Source organism: Ranitomeya variabilis, chromosome 8 (assembly GCF_051348905.1).
Source record: "Ranitomeya variabilis isolate aRanVar5 chromosome 8, aRanVar5.hap1, whole genome shotgun sequence".
NCBI classification, from domain to species: domain Eukaryota; kingdom Metazoa; phylum Chordata; class Amphibia; order Anura; family Dendrobatidae; genus Ranitomeya; species Ranitomeya variabilis.
In genome coordinates this window covers 173,276,481-173,296,578 of record NC_135239.1, presented here as the reverse complement: position 1 = coordinate 173,296,578, position 20,098 = coordinate 173,276,481, and the positions used below count along the sequence as shown (strand labels likewise).

General features: G+C 44.1%; 2 protein-coding genes across 3 annotated transcripts in view; one reads left to right on the top strand and one right to left on the bottom strand.

Annotated features, from left to right (window-relative positions):
- Positions 1–12,379, top strand: part of NT5DC2 (5'-nucleotidase domain containing 2) — a 52,229-nt gene extending 39,850 nt beyond the window's left edge. Inside the window, exons 11-15 of the mRNA XM_077276158.1 lie at positions 244–330; positions 1,160–1,300; positions 1,567–1,631; positions 10,448–10,729; positions 11,338–12,379. Coding sequence (XP_077132273.1) covers positions 244–330; positions 1,160–1,300; positions 1,567–1,631; positions 10,448–10,709 — 555 coding nt within the window. The 3' untranslated portion in view covers positions 10,710–10,729; positions 11,338–12,379. The remainder of the gene's footprint in view (positions 1–243; positions 331–1,159; positions 1,301–1,566; positions 1,632–10,447; positions 10,730–11,337) is intronic.
- A 4,603-nt stretch (positions 12,380–16,982) lies between these two features.
- Positions 16,983–20,098, bottom strand: part of STAB1 (stabilin 1) — a 191,501-nt gene continuing 188,385 nt past the window's right edge. For both annotated transcript variants that reach the window (XM_077276156.1, XM_077276157.1), the window contains one exon: positions 16,983–17,355. In XM_077276156.1, coding sequence (XP_077132271.1) covers positions 17,302–17,355 — 54 coding nt within the window. In that variant the 3' untranslated portion in view covers positions 16,983–17,301. The remainder of the gene's footprint in view (positions 17,356–20,098) is intronic.

The following is a 20,098-nucleotide window of genomic DNA, read 5'->3' as shown; positions in this document are numbered from 1 at the left end:
CATTTGCCCCCGTTTCACATGTAATGCGCCATGGAATAAATGGCGCTATAAAAAATATATAATAATATCTAGCATTCAAGTCCTCTTCTTTTCTAAAGAGGCAATTTGCAAGCTTAGTAGGGAGATGGAAAAATGGAAGCTGTCTTCCTCTCCTGAGTGCTATACACTGTGGCCTATTTACATGTGAAAACTTGTGCTGGCCCGTGTGCTGCTCACAATTGATTTTAATTCTTACATCCTCAGGGAAACCTGTTTGATTTCCTGCAATTAACAGGCTGGAGAGGATCCAAGGTGCTGTACTTTGGTGATCACCTTTACAGCGATTTGGCAGTAAGTACCCGAACTTCACTATGCTTATGTTCTTGTTGCCAAAATGTGTTTTTTTGTTTGTTTTTTTTGCCATTTTTATTAAACGCACTCATTTTAACATGGCAAAAACGGGAGCCTGAGCCAGTCGTGACGAGACCCACTCTGAGCTGAAGCCTGCTGCCCCCAGCTCCTACATCTTGCATCTAGGCTAGCCGTGCTATCTACCACAATTGACTGCTGAACCTTCACTTACCCAACGTTTGTGACGGTTCAGGCCCCAAATCCTGAGGAAGTGAAGTAAGCTAGAAGATCTCTATGTGGCGGTCCACCACTGTCATACGGTAGAGGTGCCTTGCCATGGTCCACTGCCAACGAAACAGCCCTTACCGGGAGTGTAGGGTCACAGTCCAGCTTCACAAAAAGTAGGACTTAGCCCCAGGAAAAAGTACACCTACCTGTTCCAACCTATAAACCCCTCCATCCCGTCACCCAGTCCATGGCCGTAAAGTCCCATTTTTACTCCTGTCTTCTAACCTGTCCCAAGGTGAATCATTAGACCCCTTACTACACACACAAACCAATTAGTACTAGCCACTACACAACAGGCAGCATCTTAATCATGTTTCAGTTGCTACCATTATCCCCCAATTTCTACCCACTAAGGTCACGCGGTGGTCATACCACCTTAGGGACATGACATGACCCTCGTCACCCATTTTTTTGGCTGCTATGACACCGGGGAGATTCCCATAGTAATGTTATTATCTTACTGATCGGCACTGGTGATTTTTGCAAAGTAGTAGTAAATGTAATGAGCGCTCTTGTGTCTGACCCCGTCTCATGTGCTCAGGACCTCATGCTGCGACACGGCTGGAGAACTGGAGCGATCGTGCCTGAATTAAAGAACGAAATCCGGATTATAAACACTGAGCAGTACATGCACTCACTGACCTGGCAGCAAGCACTCACCGGGCTACTGCAGCGGATGCAGGTCAGTGGAATCCTCCAATGCTTATTGTACGGCACCACGGACTATATCACTGCTACACGTGACAAAAGCACGATAATCTGTCATAGGGTATGGGATCTGTTCCTGAGATTGTGATTCACCAATCTGGGTTTTACAACTTCAGTTACAAATAAATATATAGTAAATGTTTCGCACCTCAAAATAGGTGATAAAACAGTAAAGCGCACCATGTTTCCTCGTATATTCCCGTTCCGACCTTTTTGGCGTTGTTACATTTATCATTCTAGACTTATCAAGATGCGGAATCCAAACAAGTTCTTTCAGAGTGGATGAGCGAGCGCCAAGAGTTACGGTAAGCTTTAGTGTTTGGAAGTGGGGCATGTCCCATTTCTGGTTTTGGTGGTGCTCTACGACATTAGACCGGTATCACCAGTAAAGGGGTCACCTGTTGTAATGAACGCTCTCATGCGACTTCAAGTTGCCCAAATGTTTTGTGTCACATCTCATGTCTGAGAATTGCAGCAGCGTGAAACGTCCCTGTCTAGTCCCAGCCTTACATAGGATTCTGTCCTTACCCTGATTCACGCCAAAAAAAACAAGATCGAAAGAGCTGGAAACTCGCCTAGCCGATAGCTCTCTGTGCTCCTGTGGACACATGATAAACCCCTGTTTAGTTATGATACTTCTCAGAAAAGTAGTGAACAGGAAGGCTGCACGGGAAACTTACTAGATTATGGACCATTGTCCATTGAGAGTCTTATGTGCAATGCAAATGGCTTATACCTGTCCAAAAGTCAGAGAATAAAAGAGACTTGTCATAGACAGGTTAACCAGGTCCAGTTCAGTGGTTTCCCAGTTTTGGAAGACCTCTGGCTTCTGTTTGTGTACAAAAAAATAAAAATAAATAAATGCGCTTTACTCACCTTCCCTGGGTCCAGCACTGAGTCCTCACTGGTGCTCTTGTCTGAGGGACTGACGTCACATCGACAGCGCTTCAGCCAATCAGTGATTCCAGCCATCAACTCGGTCAGCGCTCATGTGCTCCATTATTGGTTGCAGTACTGTCGGCAAGATGTCAGCGCGGCGGACAATTACAGACGCCGGGAGCAGCAGTGGAGACTCGGCACTCGACCTGGGGAGACTGAGTAAAGTTTTTTCTTTTTAACAAACTGCACACTGGGGCATGGGTTTTCCAAAACCAGAAAACCACTATAAGAATGCAGGAGAATGTAAGTAAGGTAAGATTTTTGACAATTTTGCCTGGCCTGTATAGATATCAGTTTCTTTTAGGCCAGGTTCACACGTCCTGATATTTCCGGTACCGGAAAAAACAGTACCTGAGATATCCGTGTCTAATACATGTGGCAACCGTGTGCTGCATCAGTATCACATGTAGCGGTGCCTGGGAAGCTGCAGTACTATTAGCACAGTTCCCGGTGCTGAAGACAGTTCTCATCATTGTCCCTTGCTCTGTTGGCGACCAGCACAAGCAGGGGATAATGTTGAGTTATATTCAGCTTGTAACAAGAGCACATGTGGCGGCTGATGGGAGTGTTCGTCAGCTGCCGCCTGCATTGTAAATAAATAAATAAACCTGCGTGGGGTCCCTTGTATTTTTGATAACCAGCCAGGCAAAACTCACAGCTGAGGGCTGCACCCTCAGCTGTCTGCTTTAGCAAGGCTGGTTATCAAGAATAGAGGGTCCCCATGCTGTATTTTTTTTTAATTATTTAAATAAATATATATTTTTTTAAAATGGCGTGGGGTTCCCTACATTTTTGACAACCAGCCTAGCTAAAGCAGACAGCTTGGGGGCTGGTATTCTCAGGCTGATAAGGGACCATGGATATTGACACCCCCCCAGCCTAAAAACAGCAGCCCATAGCCGCCCAGAAAAGGCACATCTATTACATGCGCCAATTCTGGCACTTTGCCCGGCTCTTCCCACTTGCTCTGTAGCGGTAGCAAATGGGGTTCATATCTGTGGGGTTGATGTCACCTTTGTATTGTCTGGCGACATCAAGCCACAGCTTAGTATTGGAGAGGCGTCTATAAGACACCTATACATTACTAGTCCTATAGTTATATGGTAAATAAACACAGCCAGAATAAAGTCCTTTAATTAAAATCAAAACAAAACACAGTTTCAATTTTTATTTAAAAATCACAAACAGTTATACTCACCTAACGCCTAATTTCACCGAAGCCCTCGCTCTCCTGTAATAAAACAAAAATAAAAAAACAATATCCCTCACCTCTTCGTCGTTTTGGCCCGTGCTATAATCCATGTCTGGGGATTAATAGTTTTCAACCTGGACGGTGCCAAGATGCAACTGTCCAGGCTGAGAATCACTCATGAATGAGCTGCTGCGAGAGCAGCAGTAACGTCATCGAGGTTCCCGGGGGTCACAGAGGCTGCATTCCCTGCCGGACTGAACTGCAGTGACCTCAGCACTGTGAGAAAAAGTCAGTGAGCTCGCCACAATTCAGTTCAGTGAGGTCACTGTTTGATCTGCTATGAACTCGCTGAGCTCACTTGAATGGGTCTACACGTGTAAGTGTCTCCGGTATGTATGAAAACTGTGACCACACGTACCGGAAACACTGACGTGTGAAAGAGGCCTTATGCTATAAAGTGTAGTGGTTTCTTAACCCTTACCATTCGAGCTTTCTTCATCCTCCCTTTCTTTACTTTAGCCAATAGTATGGGCGCACACTAATGTGCTGTAAGCTTGTGCATTACCTGTGTGTGACCAGCGCCCTATACAATCCACTTTTGTGCAATTTAATACTAAGCAATCACCCCCTCCATGAGTTGTTAGGCTGTGAGTGGTTGTCTCATCAGTATTTTCCACCTGTTTTGTCGCCATCTTTATTACATGGGTTTGCTGCATCCTGATGGTGCGTAAGTTCTGAGACCTGGGCAGGTAATCCCTGCTGCCCCTTTTTTTGCTGTATTCTAGATTTTTTGGATTAGTTCACTTTTTGTGACTTTGCTATTAAGTTTATGCATATAGCAAAGGAAAAGAAAACCGTTTTGGCTTTTACCCATATTCCCCACGTGGAGCAGCACACTGCCAGCCACAATGCGTGTTTCGCATGGGCTTTCTCTAGGGCTGTCAGAAAAGGAAGTAATATGGGCGAGAGCCAAAAAGGTTTTCCTTTGCTATATGCATCTTTAAACTCATTTTACATACTGTATATACTCGAGTATAAGCCGAGGCACCTACTTTTGCCACGGAAAACTGGGTAAGCTTATTGACTCGAGTATAAGCCGGGTATGCATTGTCCATTCATACCTGTCCTGCTATGCATAGCTCCCCCTTCCCTCTCCTGGTCTGCATGCCTCCCCTGTCATTGTATGCATGCCTCCCCATCCCTGCCCCTGTCTGCATGCTTCCCCCATTCAGTCCCTGTATGTTTGCCTCCCCCTTCCCTGTCCTGGTATGAATGCCTCCCCCGTTCTGTCCCTGTCTGCATGCCTCTCTCGTTCCGTCCCTGCATGCATGCCTCTCTCGTTCCGTCCCTGCATGCATGCCTCCCCCGTTCCGTCCCTGCATGCATGCCTCCCCCGTTCCCTCCCTGCATGCATGCCTCCCCCGTTCCGTCCCTGCATGCATGCCTCCTTATCCCCTATCCCTGTGTGCATGTTTCCTATTGAAAAAAACACATCATGCTCACCTTCCTGCGCACCCTGGGTGCTGGCACTGCATCTCGTTCTGGCTGCCGGCACCTGCAGCTCTTCCTGTGCTCAGGGGTCACGTGGTACCGCTCATTAAGATGATAAAGATGTGATCCACCCCTATGGGAGTGGAGACACTTCCATATTCATCACCTTAATGAGCGGTACCATGTGACCGCTGAGCACAGGAAGAGCTGCAGGAGCCGGCAGCTGGAACGAAATGTAGTGCCAGCACCCAGGGTGCGCAGGAAGGTGAGTATGATGTGTGCGCCGGCTCCTGGCACCTGCTGCTCCGCCGGCTTTCTGTACCGTGACTCGTGTGTAAGCCGAGGGGGGCATTTTCAGCACAAAAAATGTGCTGAAAAACTCGGCTTATATACGGTATACTTTTGAGCTGACAATATTTTTTTCCACTATGAAACCCTTACATTTATATTAGCATACTTAGCTTATGAGAAGTAATGCATCTAACAAGGGTGTTACAGTACATCTAAGCACTGGCACTTTATATGTATTATTCCTGGTTTATTTTCCCACCCCTAATATTTACTAGTGGATGAGCATGTCCTTAACACCTGAGTCTGTCTATTGACCTTGTCTGTTCTTGTGTATAATTTTTTGTATGCCTATTCTCTTACATCTTTAATAAATTGTCATATTTATATTGGACTATTGACTCCATGTTTTTTGTATTTGAACAGTATGAGGTGTCACCAGGGGCGGACACAGACAGCTTGGGGCCCCTGTGCAGAAAATGTGTCTGGGCCCCCCTCCTTTAAAGGCGACAAAGCTACATAATATAATATATACTGTATATATTTATATATATATATATATATATATATATATATATATATATACTGTATATATATATATATATATATATATATATATATATATATATATAGCCACACACATACATGTATATATAAAATAGTCTCCTTTATTATGTATATTGCCGTCCCTTATTATACAGTGCCCTCTCCTATTGTGTATTGTATGTACTGCACCGTCGCTTACATATTGGATTTTATAGAGCCCTGTGTTTTTATTACATACCGTCCTGTCTTGTTAGCTGTAAAATGCAATGATGACTGATGGAGCATAAGAAAGCTTCTTTTCTAAAGGAGGAGCTGATGGACTGGTAGTCTGGTCACCGGCTCCTCCATCAGTAGTCATTTTATATCTAACAAGAGAGGGGACAATGTAATAAAAGAACATAAGGGTGAATGACCTCGAGGAGATCAAAACATCCAACACTGCGGAGACACCATCACGTGTTTCTCAACGGAGTGATCCAGATGCTGCCCTTCCCGTGGTTGTTCCTTCCCGGTGAAAGACCTGGCTATTCATTGCTTGCGTTGAGAAACATATGATGGTGTCTCCGCGGCTTTTCTACATGCATTTGCATATTTCCCATAAGGGATGGGGGCAGTGTTCTGGATCACTGCGTTGAGAAACACGTGATGGTGTCTCCGTGGTGTTGGATGTTTTGATCTCCTCGAGGTCATTCATCCTTAGGTTCATAGCCTTTTCACTAGGCACTGCTCCTAATAGCCAGTTTCCTACTCCACACTGATGAGGGGCAAATACCCCGAAACAGCTGTCTGTGGATGGATAACATGTTTTGGCATAGGTGGTTTTCCTTTATTGGATGCTGCCCTTCCCGTGGTTGTTCCTTCCCGGTGAAAGACCTGGCTATTCACTGCTTGCGTTGAGAAACACGTGATGGTGTCTCCGCGGCTTTTCTACATGCATTTGCATATTTCCCATGAGGGATGGGGGCAGTGTTCTGGATCACTGTGTTGAGAAACAGGTGATGGTGTCTCGAACCTTCCACAGTCTCATTGCCCACTCTTGGAAAAACTCCACTTCTGCACCACGTCCTCAGCTGCAGGCTGGTTTTCACAGAAATTTGTCATGACAGGCACAGGCTGTCAACAGGCCTCTGGCCATCATAGCAACCCATCAGCTCCCCACCATCATGTCACAAGAGTCCCAATGGATGCATTGATCAACACTCTCCCCTGCCGACATGCTGTAAATGCTGCTGTCACAGATCCGCAGCGGTGTTTAATAGGTGAACAGTGGCTGTTAGTGACAGATGATGGCTGAATATCACTGCCATCATTTGTCAGGAAATATGCGGGATCAGCTTGCGAGCCTGCATGAAGGCAGGAAGGCAACATATGATGTATGCAGTATGTCATATTTCGTTAAGGGCTTATACAGTCTGGGGAGATTTTTCAAAACTAGTAGTAGGCAAAAATGATGTAGCTGCCTACAGTATATCAATGCATCAGTGTACTGTATAACTATATATATGAAGTGCACTCATAGTACATACCTATATAAAATGCATACATACACTGTAGAATATGCCTATGTATAATAAACACCTGTGTCTACTGCACATGTGACATACTATACATTAATGTATAAGGGTATGGTTCCACGGTCAGGAATCGGCAGCGCTTTGGATGCAGCACATGTCCGCTCAGTCCAAAGCGCTGCCGACTTTTGTACGAGTGATGATTCCGCATGTGTTCATTGAACCGTGCGGAATCACCGCATCCTATACATTGGACTGTGATATTTATGTTGCGGAGACTGAGCGTCTCCGCAAGATAAATAGACATGCTACGGTCTAGAAAGATGCGCCGCATGTCCGTCTCCGCAGGAAAGCTGCGGGTGCCGCTGCATACATAGTGGACACTGGATTCCTTGAAATCTCATGCACTATGCTTCATTGAATATATGGAAATAGCTGGCGCACTATAATGTTCATAAATAAATAACTACTGGGGGTGCATAACGTGGCTAGTAGACAGACAATAGTAACAGGAGAAAAGAAAGCCACTATGATATATGCACACCACCAAATATAAAGTAAATCAAACAAGCTTTATTGATAACATGTAAAAACACTTAAAAACATGTGAACAAAACTCCCACCGTGTGTATGCTCCCAAAACTACTCAGTACATCACACACCTTCCATATAACAATGGAGGACATATATCCAATATAGCACTTGGTCAATAGTGTGTACACATTTTTATAATCACTGGCAAATCTGCCATATAATGCCCAGAAACACAATAATAAGAAACTATAAGACTGCCACATGAAAGCCCCGGACTATAATAGTCCCCCAAAGGTACACATATGTGGAGCACAAGATATTATGGCAAATAGTGGCTTCAAATGGAAAGGGAGGAAAAGATTTCACCCTCCAGGCACACTGGTCACCTGTGCTGAAGATGAAAAGGGATCATGCAGCGGTCACCAGAAAAAATGCTGATCAAAATGTAGGGCTGGCAGACATCCTGAAAATAGCCAGGACCGAGCACCCAGGGAGCGTGGAATAACGGTGGTGTGCATATATCATAGTGGCTTTCTTTTCTCCTGTTACTATCCCATGCACTATGCTGTAACATCCGGCTGCTGCGGATTGGATGCTGCGGATGTACACAGCGTCCAATCCGCAGAGTTTACTGACAGTGGAAACATACCCTTATATGTGTCTATGTATTGTACCTGTGTGTTTAATGCAACAGATACAGTATATGTGAAAAAGTCTTCACTGGGGGATGGGCTCAGGGGTCAGTCCCAGCCTGGATCTGATACTGCAGTGATGACTGGAGTCCCGTCAGAGAATAGACCCAGTGATTTAGTGACTGTGTTCCCGAGTTCTGAGCTCTCTGGTCCCAGATGTGTGTGTATGAAAATCCTGCACTGACCAGAGAACACAAAGCTCCGCGGGTCACAGTCAGTAAATCACTGCTTCTAGTCTCTGACTGCAGCCCCTGCCTCCCCTCTTTACTCTGCAAACAATCCGTCATATTCAGACCGTTCTTTACCTCCTGTTCAGGGGGTGATTGAGGTCCTGCACACAGCTGCAGCTTCCTCCCAGCCATGAGTGTGCAGACCAGAACGGCTGGAAGTGTGTGCAGGGAGAAGGGGGTGATCTAACAATAAGCACCAGACAGGAGGAGCCGCTGTGAAGAAGACAGGAGATGTCCCACCTCTGCGCACGGATCCTATCCTGAAGCCGCACGCCGGCAGCTTGCTGTCTCGCACAGCCGCAGCGCGGAATGATGATGTCATTCAGCCGCTGCTGTCTGTGTGAGAAAGGAAGCAGGATGGATTCATTCCCTGCAGATCCGTTGCCATTTTCTCTTGCAGGCAGTGGAGCTGCAGGGATTGCTCCCTGCCTGCCGCACATGAGGGCAATCTGGCCAGGGGGCCCCCGGAGCCTCAGGGCCGGATAGACTGGCCAGATTGCCCTCTATATTAGCTGCCCTGCAGGGGCCCCCCAGAGCCTCCGGGCCCCGGTGCAGCCGCACCGGTTGAAGCGGCGGTATGTCCGCCCATGGGTGTCACATAGCCCCCATGTACAGCATGAGCCCCTCCATATAGCCACCTGTATACAGCATGAGCCCCCACATAGCTCCCTATATGCAGGATTAGCCCCGACAGCTCCCTATATACAGTATGAACCCCACATAGCCTCCTGTATACGGGATGAGCCCCCACATAGCCTCCTCCTATATACAGTATGAGCCCCCACATAGCCTCCTCCTATATATGGGATGAGCCCCCACATAGCCTCCTATATATGGGATGAGCCCCCACATAGCCTCCTATATATGGGATGAGCCCCCACATAGCCTCCTATATACGGGATGAGCCCCCACATAGCCTCCTATATACAGGATTAGCCCCCACATAGCTATGTAGGGCTCATGCTATATATATATATATATATGGACTATGTGAGGCTCATAAAGTGTATATGGGGGCTTGTCCTTTGCTCCGGTCCCTAGGGCTCCACTTCTTATTCTAGTGTGTACATGCTCTCTGATCCTGTCATTACGTCAGCATCTTACAGGAAATGCGACAGGAGCCCCCCTAGATCCCTAGATCTGCATTACCAATCTGTATCGCTGGCAAAGGAGCTTCAGGAAAGCTCCCTGCCATTGATTAGCACTACAGATGACAGCACACAAAACATGATAGTGAGGGCAATCTGGCTCTGAGCCCCCATGGAGCCTCGGGCCCCGTGCGGTAGCCCAGATGGCCCTCATTATAAACCGCCTATGCAGCCAGTTCATGCGCCTGTTCCATACACCCTTATGTGTCGTGTACATCACATGTTGTGATGGGCTTAAAGAAGAACCAAATAAGGACCCATTCACATTCAGTTTTCCTGTCCATTTATAAAATAGACTGGGGCACACAGAGTTTAATTAAAATATACACATCCATTTTTGTTTAGCATTTTAATCCATTTTTTCAGATCATAGTTAGATATTTAAGTCTCCATCCAATGTGCCCTAACACAAAGGTGATACTTAGAAAACAAAATATACGGGTTTAATATTTGTAGAAGTCATGAATATAAAATGTGATTTTATGACTGAAAAATATGCTAAAAGCTCAATGTTTTTCTTTCCATGATTTTCGATGGTCTGTATTTACAGGTCTGTTACGAAGAACCTCTTTAATCCCCAGTTTGGCAGCATTTTTAGAACTTTCCACAACCCAACATACTTCTCTCGGAGGCTGATCAGATTCTCAGACATCTACATGGCTTCCATCAGCTGTCTATTAAATTATGATATCAATTTCACGTTTTATCCACGACGTACCCCACTGCAACATGAGGCCCCATTATGGATGGATCAGCTATGCACTGGCTGCATGAAGACTCCTTTCCTAGATGAGATGGTTCACATCCGATAACAGGCTCCAAGATTTAACAGGTGATTTGTGGGGAGTGCTAAGCTGGCGTCAGGAGACTTATAGGCCATGCAATCCTCCTCTAGGAATTTAAATATGCATATAGCCTCTTGGAAAGGAAAATTACTAGAACTCTAAGGTCATCTATTGGAAATAGCAATCCTTAAAGTCAATATCGACCCTTTTAACTAGCCACGTTACTTAGGATAAGAAGCCAAACCAGATGCTCCATTTGCAGACACGTGTTTCGGGGTATTTGCCCCTCCTAAGTGCAAAGCAGTAAGTCTGATTGGCTGAATGAGAGGCCTGTGAAAGCAGAGTAAGGGGTTTCATCTCTGCTTGTCGAGTGTGCCGCGGTTTGGCTTTTTATTCTAACTTATGTGGCAAGGCTTGTTAAAGTGTCGATATAGTTCAAGTTGTCTTTCCCTCCGAAAAGGCTATTTGCAAGTATAAAGAGTAATGAAGAATCCATCTGATGAGAGATCAGACAGTGTTTCCAGCTTCATTCTTCTAAATTACTGTATCCAACAACATACAAGGGTCGGGATTCATAATAGTACCAAGCAGCCTTGATGGTGATCGCCTGCTATAATGGATGCACTTTTATTTATAGTTTACTTTTACTTTCCAGGTTTTTGCAAGGTCTGACAGTCACATCCAGGGGTATCCATGACTTACCAGAAATCTATCAAAAAAGTCCTGCTTTTCAAGAGCGGCTCATCATAAATATTTATCAGACACTCGCTCTAAGGTCAGGTTCACGTGTTGTAGTGCTACAAAAAAACTAAAAATGGCTGCTGGAAGAAAGTGTATAAGTGTAGCTTTGCTTGTGCAATGATCACCTATGAGGGGTTTTTTTTCCTTACAACATTTTATACAGAAGCATTTTTTTGAGACTTGCTTATATCCAACATTTGCAATTGCTTAAAAAAAAAGGCAGCACACACTAGAAATTACATGACATGACTCTACAGAACGAGGCAGACATATGTTAAGGACGTGTATGGGAAATTATGGTTTGTACGGAGGATGGCGGAGAATAAGAGCCATTGATGTTGGTGCAGGTAACTTGGGAAGCATTATAAGTACTGCAGATGTTTTATACCAGGGGTGCACAACCTTTTTGGGGGCCATAATGTTTGACTGCGCCACGTTTAGGGGTCTTAATTATGCAAAATGGCAGATTTTTCATTCCGTGATGACAGTCCCTTTAAAAACACATTAGTGATACCACTCCGAGGAATGAAATAAAAAAAATAATGCTGGACTGGTGCTTTAAATGTAGATCATGTGCAATATGGTACTTTTAAGGGCTAGGTACACCTTTGCATAGATTGATTTTGAGGTTTTTTTTTTGTTTATTTGCTTCCTAAATGCAAAGTGAAGCAACTTTCTAAGTAGTTTTAAATATAATTTTTCTAACATTTTGCTGATGAAAATGTCCATAAGTCCTTTACCTGAGGACTGGGCTAAGTGATGTGAAAAAGTTACAAATCTGTCTGAGCGTAGAATGTAAGTCCGCAAGGACAGGGTCCTCTCCCCTCTGTACCAGTCTGTCATTGTAAATTTGTTTACTGTAAATTATATTTATAACTCTGTACGTACCTTTCTCATGTACAGCACCATGGAATTAATGGCGCTATATAAATAATAATAAAAAGAGCTCCTTTTCATTTCTGATTTGTCTGCTCTGTGCCATCTCTCATTGTAGCTCCCCTTCACACATCCTGATGATACCAGTACTAGTGTTATCAGTGTTGCGTGTCCATGCTGCACATATTGGAGTAAAATGCCTTGCAGAAAATTATTTTTGTGTTAAAGATTTGCAAACTTTGTAAAGACCCTTTTTTAGATAGAAATCTAATTTCAGAATACCACAATACATTATAAAAATGGCACCCTTTGCTGACCTAATGTTACAGCTATTAACCTAATAAATAAATGAAAAAACGCAGGCAGCTGATAGTATCAGGCTGGGAAGGTCCATAGTTATTGGGCCTTTCCCAGCCTAAAAATACCAGCCGTCCCAGAATTGGCGCATCACATTAGATGCACCAATTTTGGCGCTTTTCCTCGCCTCTTCCCGATGTCTTGGTGCAGTGGCAATTAGGTTAAAGGTATTTGGGGTTATTATTATTTATTATTATAGCGCCATTTATTCCATGGCGCTTTTACATGTGAGGAGGGGTATACATAATAAAAAACAAATACAATCTTAAACAATACAAGTCACGACTGGTACGTGATCAGAGAGGACCCTGTCCGCGAGGGCTCACAATCTACAAGGGATGAGGATACAGTAGGTGAGGATAGAGCTGGTCGTGCAGTGGTTTGGTCGATCGGTGGTTACTGCAGGTTGTAGGCTTGCCGGAAAGATGTAGGTGTTCAGTGCCTTTTGAAGGTTTCCACGGTAGGTGAGAGTCTGATATGTTGGGGCAGAAAATCCCAGAATAGGGGGATATCTTGTATGCGATTGTGGGCAGGGGAGTAGAGAAGGAGATCTTGTGAGGATCGGAGGTTGTACCGGGAGACGAGGTCACAGATGTATGGAGGAGACAGGTTGTGGATGGCTTTGTATGTCATGGTTAGGGTTTTGTAGTGGAGTCTCTGGGCAATGGGGAGCCAGTGAAGGGATTGACAGAGGGGAGAGGCCGGGGAATAGCGGGGGGACAGGTGGATTAGTTGGGTAGCAGAGTTTAGAATAGATTGGAGGGGTGCGAGAGTGCTAGAGGGGAGGCCACAGAGCAGGAGGCTGCAGTAGGTTGATGTCAGCTGTGAATTGTTCAAAAACTCAGCTGGCATCAAGCACCGGTGTTAGTAGTGGAGACATGTCTATCAGTAGTAAAAAGAAAAACACACACAAATACTTTATTTAAAAAAAAACAAACAAAAAAAAACTTCCCAACTCTTTGCCTCGGTCACCAATTTATTTAAAAAAAATAAAAGATTCTGACGCAGTCCAGCGCTCCACACGACGATCCCTGGTTTTGTCGTCCAAAACCTATGGAACCAAAAGCTTTAGCAGCAGCCACTCCTGGCTCACGTTCCCCAAGACTCAGCCACTGTGAAGTGCATTAGCGTTACAAACGTCACGCTGTGATTCGGAGAGTGACTGCAAACATGTCATTTTAGACCGGACAGCCCCAAAAACACTAGGTACCAGGTCATTCACGCTATTTCTCTAAGTAGGTTATCATCCCGGAAAGGTCCATTGATATTGGCCCCTTCCCAGCCTACAAAATGCCAGCACGTAGCCACCCTAAAATTAGCGCATTACATCTAATGTGATGTACCGATTATCTGGCAGCTGTGAGCTGGTATTTTTTTAGCCTGGAAAGGGCTAAATAACTATGGACCTTCCCAACCTGATAATATCCGCTCCCATCTGTCTGCTTTACCTTGGCTGGTCATAGAAAATGGGGGTAACACTGTAATTTTTTTAAATGATTTAATATTTAAAAATAAACGGTTAAACACACCCTTTAGTGCCATATGAAAGGCTTTAAAGGGTGCAACTTTATAATATTTAGGGGAGCGGACACTAATCTAAGCTCTCCCTCCTATAACAACTTTCACTGAACTGCTTCCAAAGGAGAGTGTGCCGAACATCGTGTCACCGGGTGTCATATAAGACCCGATGACTATGTAGCCGGCCAATCACAATAATGCCAGTAATCAACATGGCTACTGCATTACTGTGTATGGCATGCAATCCCCGTATGTTCATTGACTGCCTAACAAGCGCAAAACATGCAGTGCGGGGACTCGGAACATTACCCTCCAGCGCCTGCGATACTCGACACTTGCTCATCACTAGTAGCTGCTCAAATAGTGATAAGCAGCAAGACTGGCATCAGGGTGGGTGATGGGGGTTGTACGAAACTCCTAAACATGCTGGGATCTCACAACCTGGAAGTCCTGACCTCATTCCTATTGGAGAGTCAGATGCTTTACAGTCCAGTAATACTGTAATCAGTTTTAAGAATTTATTTTTAAATTATTTTTAGAAACAAATATTTGTTAGGGACGGCTGCCATTTTTTGTTTCTTTTAAATAAAAGAATCACTTCCAGGTCATTTGCACTGCAAAATGAACACTTTAAAAACAAAATTGACCAGTCATTATGGGGTTAATTTATGCAGCTTGTATTATGACATGCTGTCCCAGTACCCTTGTTAAAGGGAATCTGTCACCAGGTTGTTGCTAACCCATCTGATATTAGCATAATGTGCATATCTGCTGCAGATCTAGCAGTGCTCTGAATGCTGAGCTCGGTGTAACCCCGCCCACTCCACTGATTATGCGTAGCCAGAAAGCTGCCAATCAGCGGGATTATACAGAGCTCGTGACTATGGAGGACGACATGGTAACAAGTTTACTTATCTACCAGCGATAAAGTGCTGCTGAAAACAGTCATTTTATGAAAACTACAGTTATCAGCCCAGTATGTGACATCACTGGAATCAAGGTCTCTGTCCCTACATTAATGCGGTTTTCAGATTAAATGGCAAAAACCTTGGGACAGATTCCCTTTAAGTCAGAAAATGTATTTATATTAACTGTAATAGTGCTATGTTCACATGCAGCATTTATTAGAGTCGAAAAGAAGCTGTGGTTTACATTACCTGCGAAAGCTATGAGATTTCAGAAATCTCATGCACACACTTTTTTTTGTGACAAAATTTGAGAACTGCAGCCTTTTTGAAATCTGCAGCATGTCTCTTCACTCAGTGTTTTACACCCATAGAAAGCAATGATAGAGCGCAAAAACACAGCAGTTTTATTCACCAAAACCTAACTTAAAAAAACAGGTAATTCCACATTTTGAACACAGCGTTTTCACTGCCAAGAAAGGAGGTTTTGGCTACAGAAAAAAACATCTGCAAAAGCGCTGTGTATGAACAGAGCCTAAGCATTCACTGTTTTATTGTGTAATTATTTACAAAAACTGTTTTACTTTCTTTAAATTTGTAACATTCAATCGGACGGAAAGATGCTGATCAAATAAACTAATATCACTGCATATTGTGTATATGTCTCATGCCTTAAAGGTTTCTGGTCAGGATGTAGTCTAAATATATGTGACACTTTTTGTTTCCAAGTTTAAAGAGAACCTGTCTCAAGATTTATGCTGCCCAAATCCCGGCTGCAGGAATCGGAGACTTTGAAATGTTTTACTTTGAAATGTTTCCAGGATTTTCAGAGGAAATATGGTTAGAACATCCAGAGACGGGACTATTGATTGCATAGGTAACTGAATTGGGGATTTTATTTTTATTATTATTATTTTACTTTTTGTCTAATTATGGATGTATAAATCAGATGCCATATAGGGGTCAAAAATGAACATACAGGTAATGTATGGATGATGTAAAAACTGACTCAGCAGACAACCTTATATAGATGAAAAATGATTTAGATTTTTCTTCAAACAGATATTTTTTTCCTGACAAATTCTACAAGATACAAGAGCAGAAAAACATGGATAGTGCACAAGTACGTAAGTCTATTGCAATCTGTGTATGCAGTCTCCACTGATTTTACCATTTAAATGTTGTGCTTATGTACTTTAAAGGGAATCTGTTACCAGGTTTTTGCCACCTAAACTGAGAGCAGCATAATGTAGAGACAGAGACCCTGATTCCAGCGATGTGTCACTTAGTGTGCTGCTTAAAATAGATTTTATAAACTATCATTAAGAGCTTATCACTGGAGGACTAGTAAACCTACTGCCATATAGTCCTCTTTATTCATGAGCTCTGTATAACTCTGCCCCAACCACTGATTGGCAGCTTTCTGCCTATGCACAGTGTACACAGCTGCCAATCAGTGGTGGGGGTGGGGTTATACAGCACTTAGCATTCAAAGTACTGCTAGATCTGCAGCAGAGAATCAAAAGCTCAGCAACCAGTAAAGTTATGACATGGCTGGAATTGGGGTCTCTGTCCCTACATTATGCATCTCTCAGATTAGGTAGCAAAAAACGGATGACAGATTCTCATTCACATTCGGATATCTGCTTCCAAGTTATATTTTTCATTAAAACTGCAGAAGGAACAACATATGGAAAGAAACTACGGTTTATGTTAAACTTTTGTGAGTTTATAACGTCAATTATAACTGTTCCATGTGACGCTTCTTAGAGCGGAATTTCACTTTAATGCTCATATGTTGTGCGTCGTTTTATGGATAGAGCTGCCATTGTGGGTTGTTTCTGTACCGAGCCCTGTGCCACATAATGTTGATGCGTCCTGAAGCCGCAGACACCACCATGATGAGTTTTCATTGGATTTTATTGATACTGTAAACAGGTCCCCGCACTCACACAGCAGCATATTCGGGGGTGGTACTCCCAAAAGGGGTATTTATGGGGTTCACACTTTACTTACTGTAGATCCCCGTATCACACAATTCATTGTCAGCCATTTGTAAGATATATACACACAGACTAATTTACAAATATTTATATATGTAAACTCAAATGATACATTTTCTATTCCATAGGAGATCTCCCTATACAATCCCCTGTCCACAATCTCGTTAGACAGGAAACAAAAAAAAATGTAAACTACGTCCGTTTTATTATCTCAGCATCTTAATGAAGGATGTTGTAGGTGTCAGAGCTCTCATATTCGTCGTTACACGGATCCTTAAAAAAGAATAAATACAAAAATTAAGACGTTAATTGGTGTTCACAACGGTCATTCTTGCTCTCTTTTTTTTGTGATTGGGTTCTGATAACACAGGTCTACATAAAAAAATAAATTCAGGTGCCAAGGTTTTTTCTTAATGGATTTAGGGTATTTTGAGGGTGCGGAATTGGTTCTAGTTTTGGACATAAAATAATGCATTCCTCCAATGTGACTTGTATGTGATAAATGGGATAGCTTTCGGTCTTTTGACTCAGAACCGTGTCTTAGGTAATGAAATATTCCATATAATTACCGTATATACTCGAGTATAAGCCGAGATTTTCAGCCCATTTTTTAGGCTAAAAGTGCCCCTCTCGGCTTATACTTGAGTCATTGTCCCAGGGGGTCGGCGGGGGAGGGGGAGGGGGAGTGGCGGCTGTCACATCATACTCACCATCCCAGTCTCTGCACGTCCCTGCTTCTCAGATTGTCTCTGATGCCAGCAGCTTGTTCCTGTGTTCAGCGATCACGTGGTACCACTGATTAAAGTAATGAATATGGACGTGACGCCACGCCCATAGATGTGGAGCGCATATTCATTACTTTAATGAGCGGTACCATGTGACCGCTGAACACAGGAACAAGCTACCAGCGCCAGAGACCATCGCATCGGAGAAGCAGGGACCGCGCCGGGAGTGTGAGTATGATGGGGGAGGGTGAGCCATGCGATATTCATCTGTCCCTGTTCCACCGCCAGGCTCTGTTTTCCGCGTCCTCTGGCTGTGACGCTCAGGTCAGAGGGCGCAATGATGTGGTTAGTGCGCGCCCTCTGCCTGAACAAGTCACTGCAGAGACCTGGAAGACACAGCGGCGCACGGCGGTGGAACGGGGACAGGTGAATATCGCAAGTGTTGGGGGCCTGAGCGACGAGAGGTGAGTATGTTTTTTTTTTTTTTTTATCGCAGCAGCATATGGGGCATAATATTCTATGGAGCATCTTTTGGGGCCATCATTAACCTTTTATGCAGCATTATATTGGACATATTTTAATATGGAGCATCTTATGGGGCCATTATTAACATTTATGGAGCATCTTTTGAGGCCATCATTAACCTTTGTGCAGCATTATATGGGGCATATTTTAATTCGGAGCGTCTTATGGGACCCATCATGACTAGTGATGAGCGAGTATACTCGTTGCTCGGGTAACCTCCGAGTATTTATGACTGCTCGGAGATTTAGTTTTCATTGTGGCAGCTGAATGATTTACAGCTAGTAGCCAGTCTAAGTACATGTGGGGGTTGCCTGGTTGCTAGGGAATCCCCACATGTAATCAAGCTGTCTAGTAGCTGTAAATCATTCAGTTGCTGGGATGAAAACTACCATATATACTCGAGTATAAGCCGACCCCCCTAATTTTGCCACAAAAAACTGGGAAAACTTAATGACTCGAGTATAAGCCTAGAGTGGAAAATGCAGCAGCTACCGGTAAATTTCAAAAGTAAAAATAGATACCAATAAAAGTAAAATTAATTGAGACAGCAGTAGGTTAAGTGTTTTTGAATCCATATTGAATCAGGAGCCCCATAAAGTTTGATGGGCCCCATTAGATGCTCCATATTAAAATATGCCCCATATAATCCTGCATAAAGGGTAATAATGGCTCCATAAGATGCTCCATACAGACACTTGCCCCATATAATGCTGCACAAGCGTTACGGCCCCATAAGATGCTCCGTACAGTCACTGCCCCCAATATGCTTTTGCTGCGATAAAAAAAAAAAAAATCACATACTCACCTCTATTCGCTCAGGACCCCCGGCACTTTCAATATTTACCTGCTCCTCGTGCGGCTCCATCTTCAGCACTGACGTTCAGCAGAGGGCGCGCACTGACTACGTCACCGCGCCCTCTGACCTGAGCGCCACAGGCAGAGGACGCTGATGACGGAGCCGCACCGGAACGAGGAGCGGTAAACATCGCGCACCTACTGCTGGCACGGTCCCTGCGCGTCCCTGCTTCTTCCAGCGCTGCATCTTCTTCCTGTATTGAGCGGTCACCGTTACCGCTCATTACCGAAATGAATATGCGGATCCACCTCTATGGGAGGTGGAGCCGCATATTCATTACTGTAATGAGCGGGACCATGTGACCGCTCAGTACAGGAAGAATATGCAGCGCTGGAAGAAGCAGGGACCGCGCCAGCAGGAGGTGAGTATAATTAGATAGCCCCCGCCCCCCCCTCCCCTGCCGACCCCCGGGTATGACTCGAGTATAAGCCGAGAGGGGGACTTTCAGCCCAAAAAAATGGGCTGAAAATCTCGGCTTATACTAGAGTATATACGGCAAATCTCCGAGCAGTCAAATACTCGGAGGTCACCCGAGCGTGCTCAGGAAAACCAGAGCAACGAGTACATCACTAATCATGAACTTTATGGAGCACTATATGGGGCGTATTTTGTATGGAGCATCTTATGGGGCCCATCATGAACTGTATGGAGTATTATATATGGGACTCCTGATTCAAAAACACAATTTACTGATGTCTCAATCAATGTTACTTTTATTGGTATCTATTTTTGTTTTTGAGATTTACCAGTAGCTGCTGAATTTCCCACCCTAGGCTTATACTCGAGTCATTAAGTTTTCCCAGTTATTTGTGGCAAAATTAGGGGTCTCGGCTTATACTCAGACGCCTTATACTCGAGTATATACGGTAATTTTTATTTCAGTTTGTAGGCTTACAATGCTACTGTAATT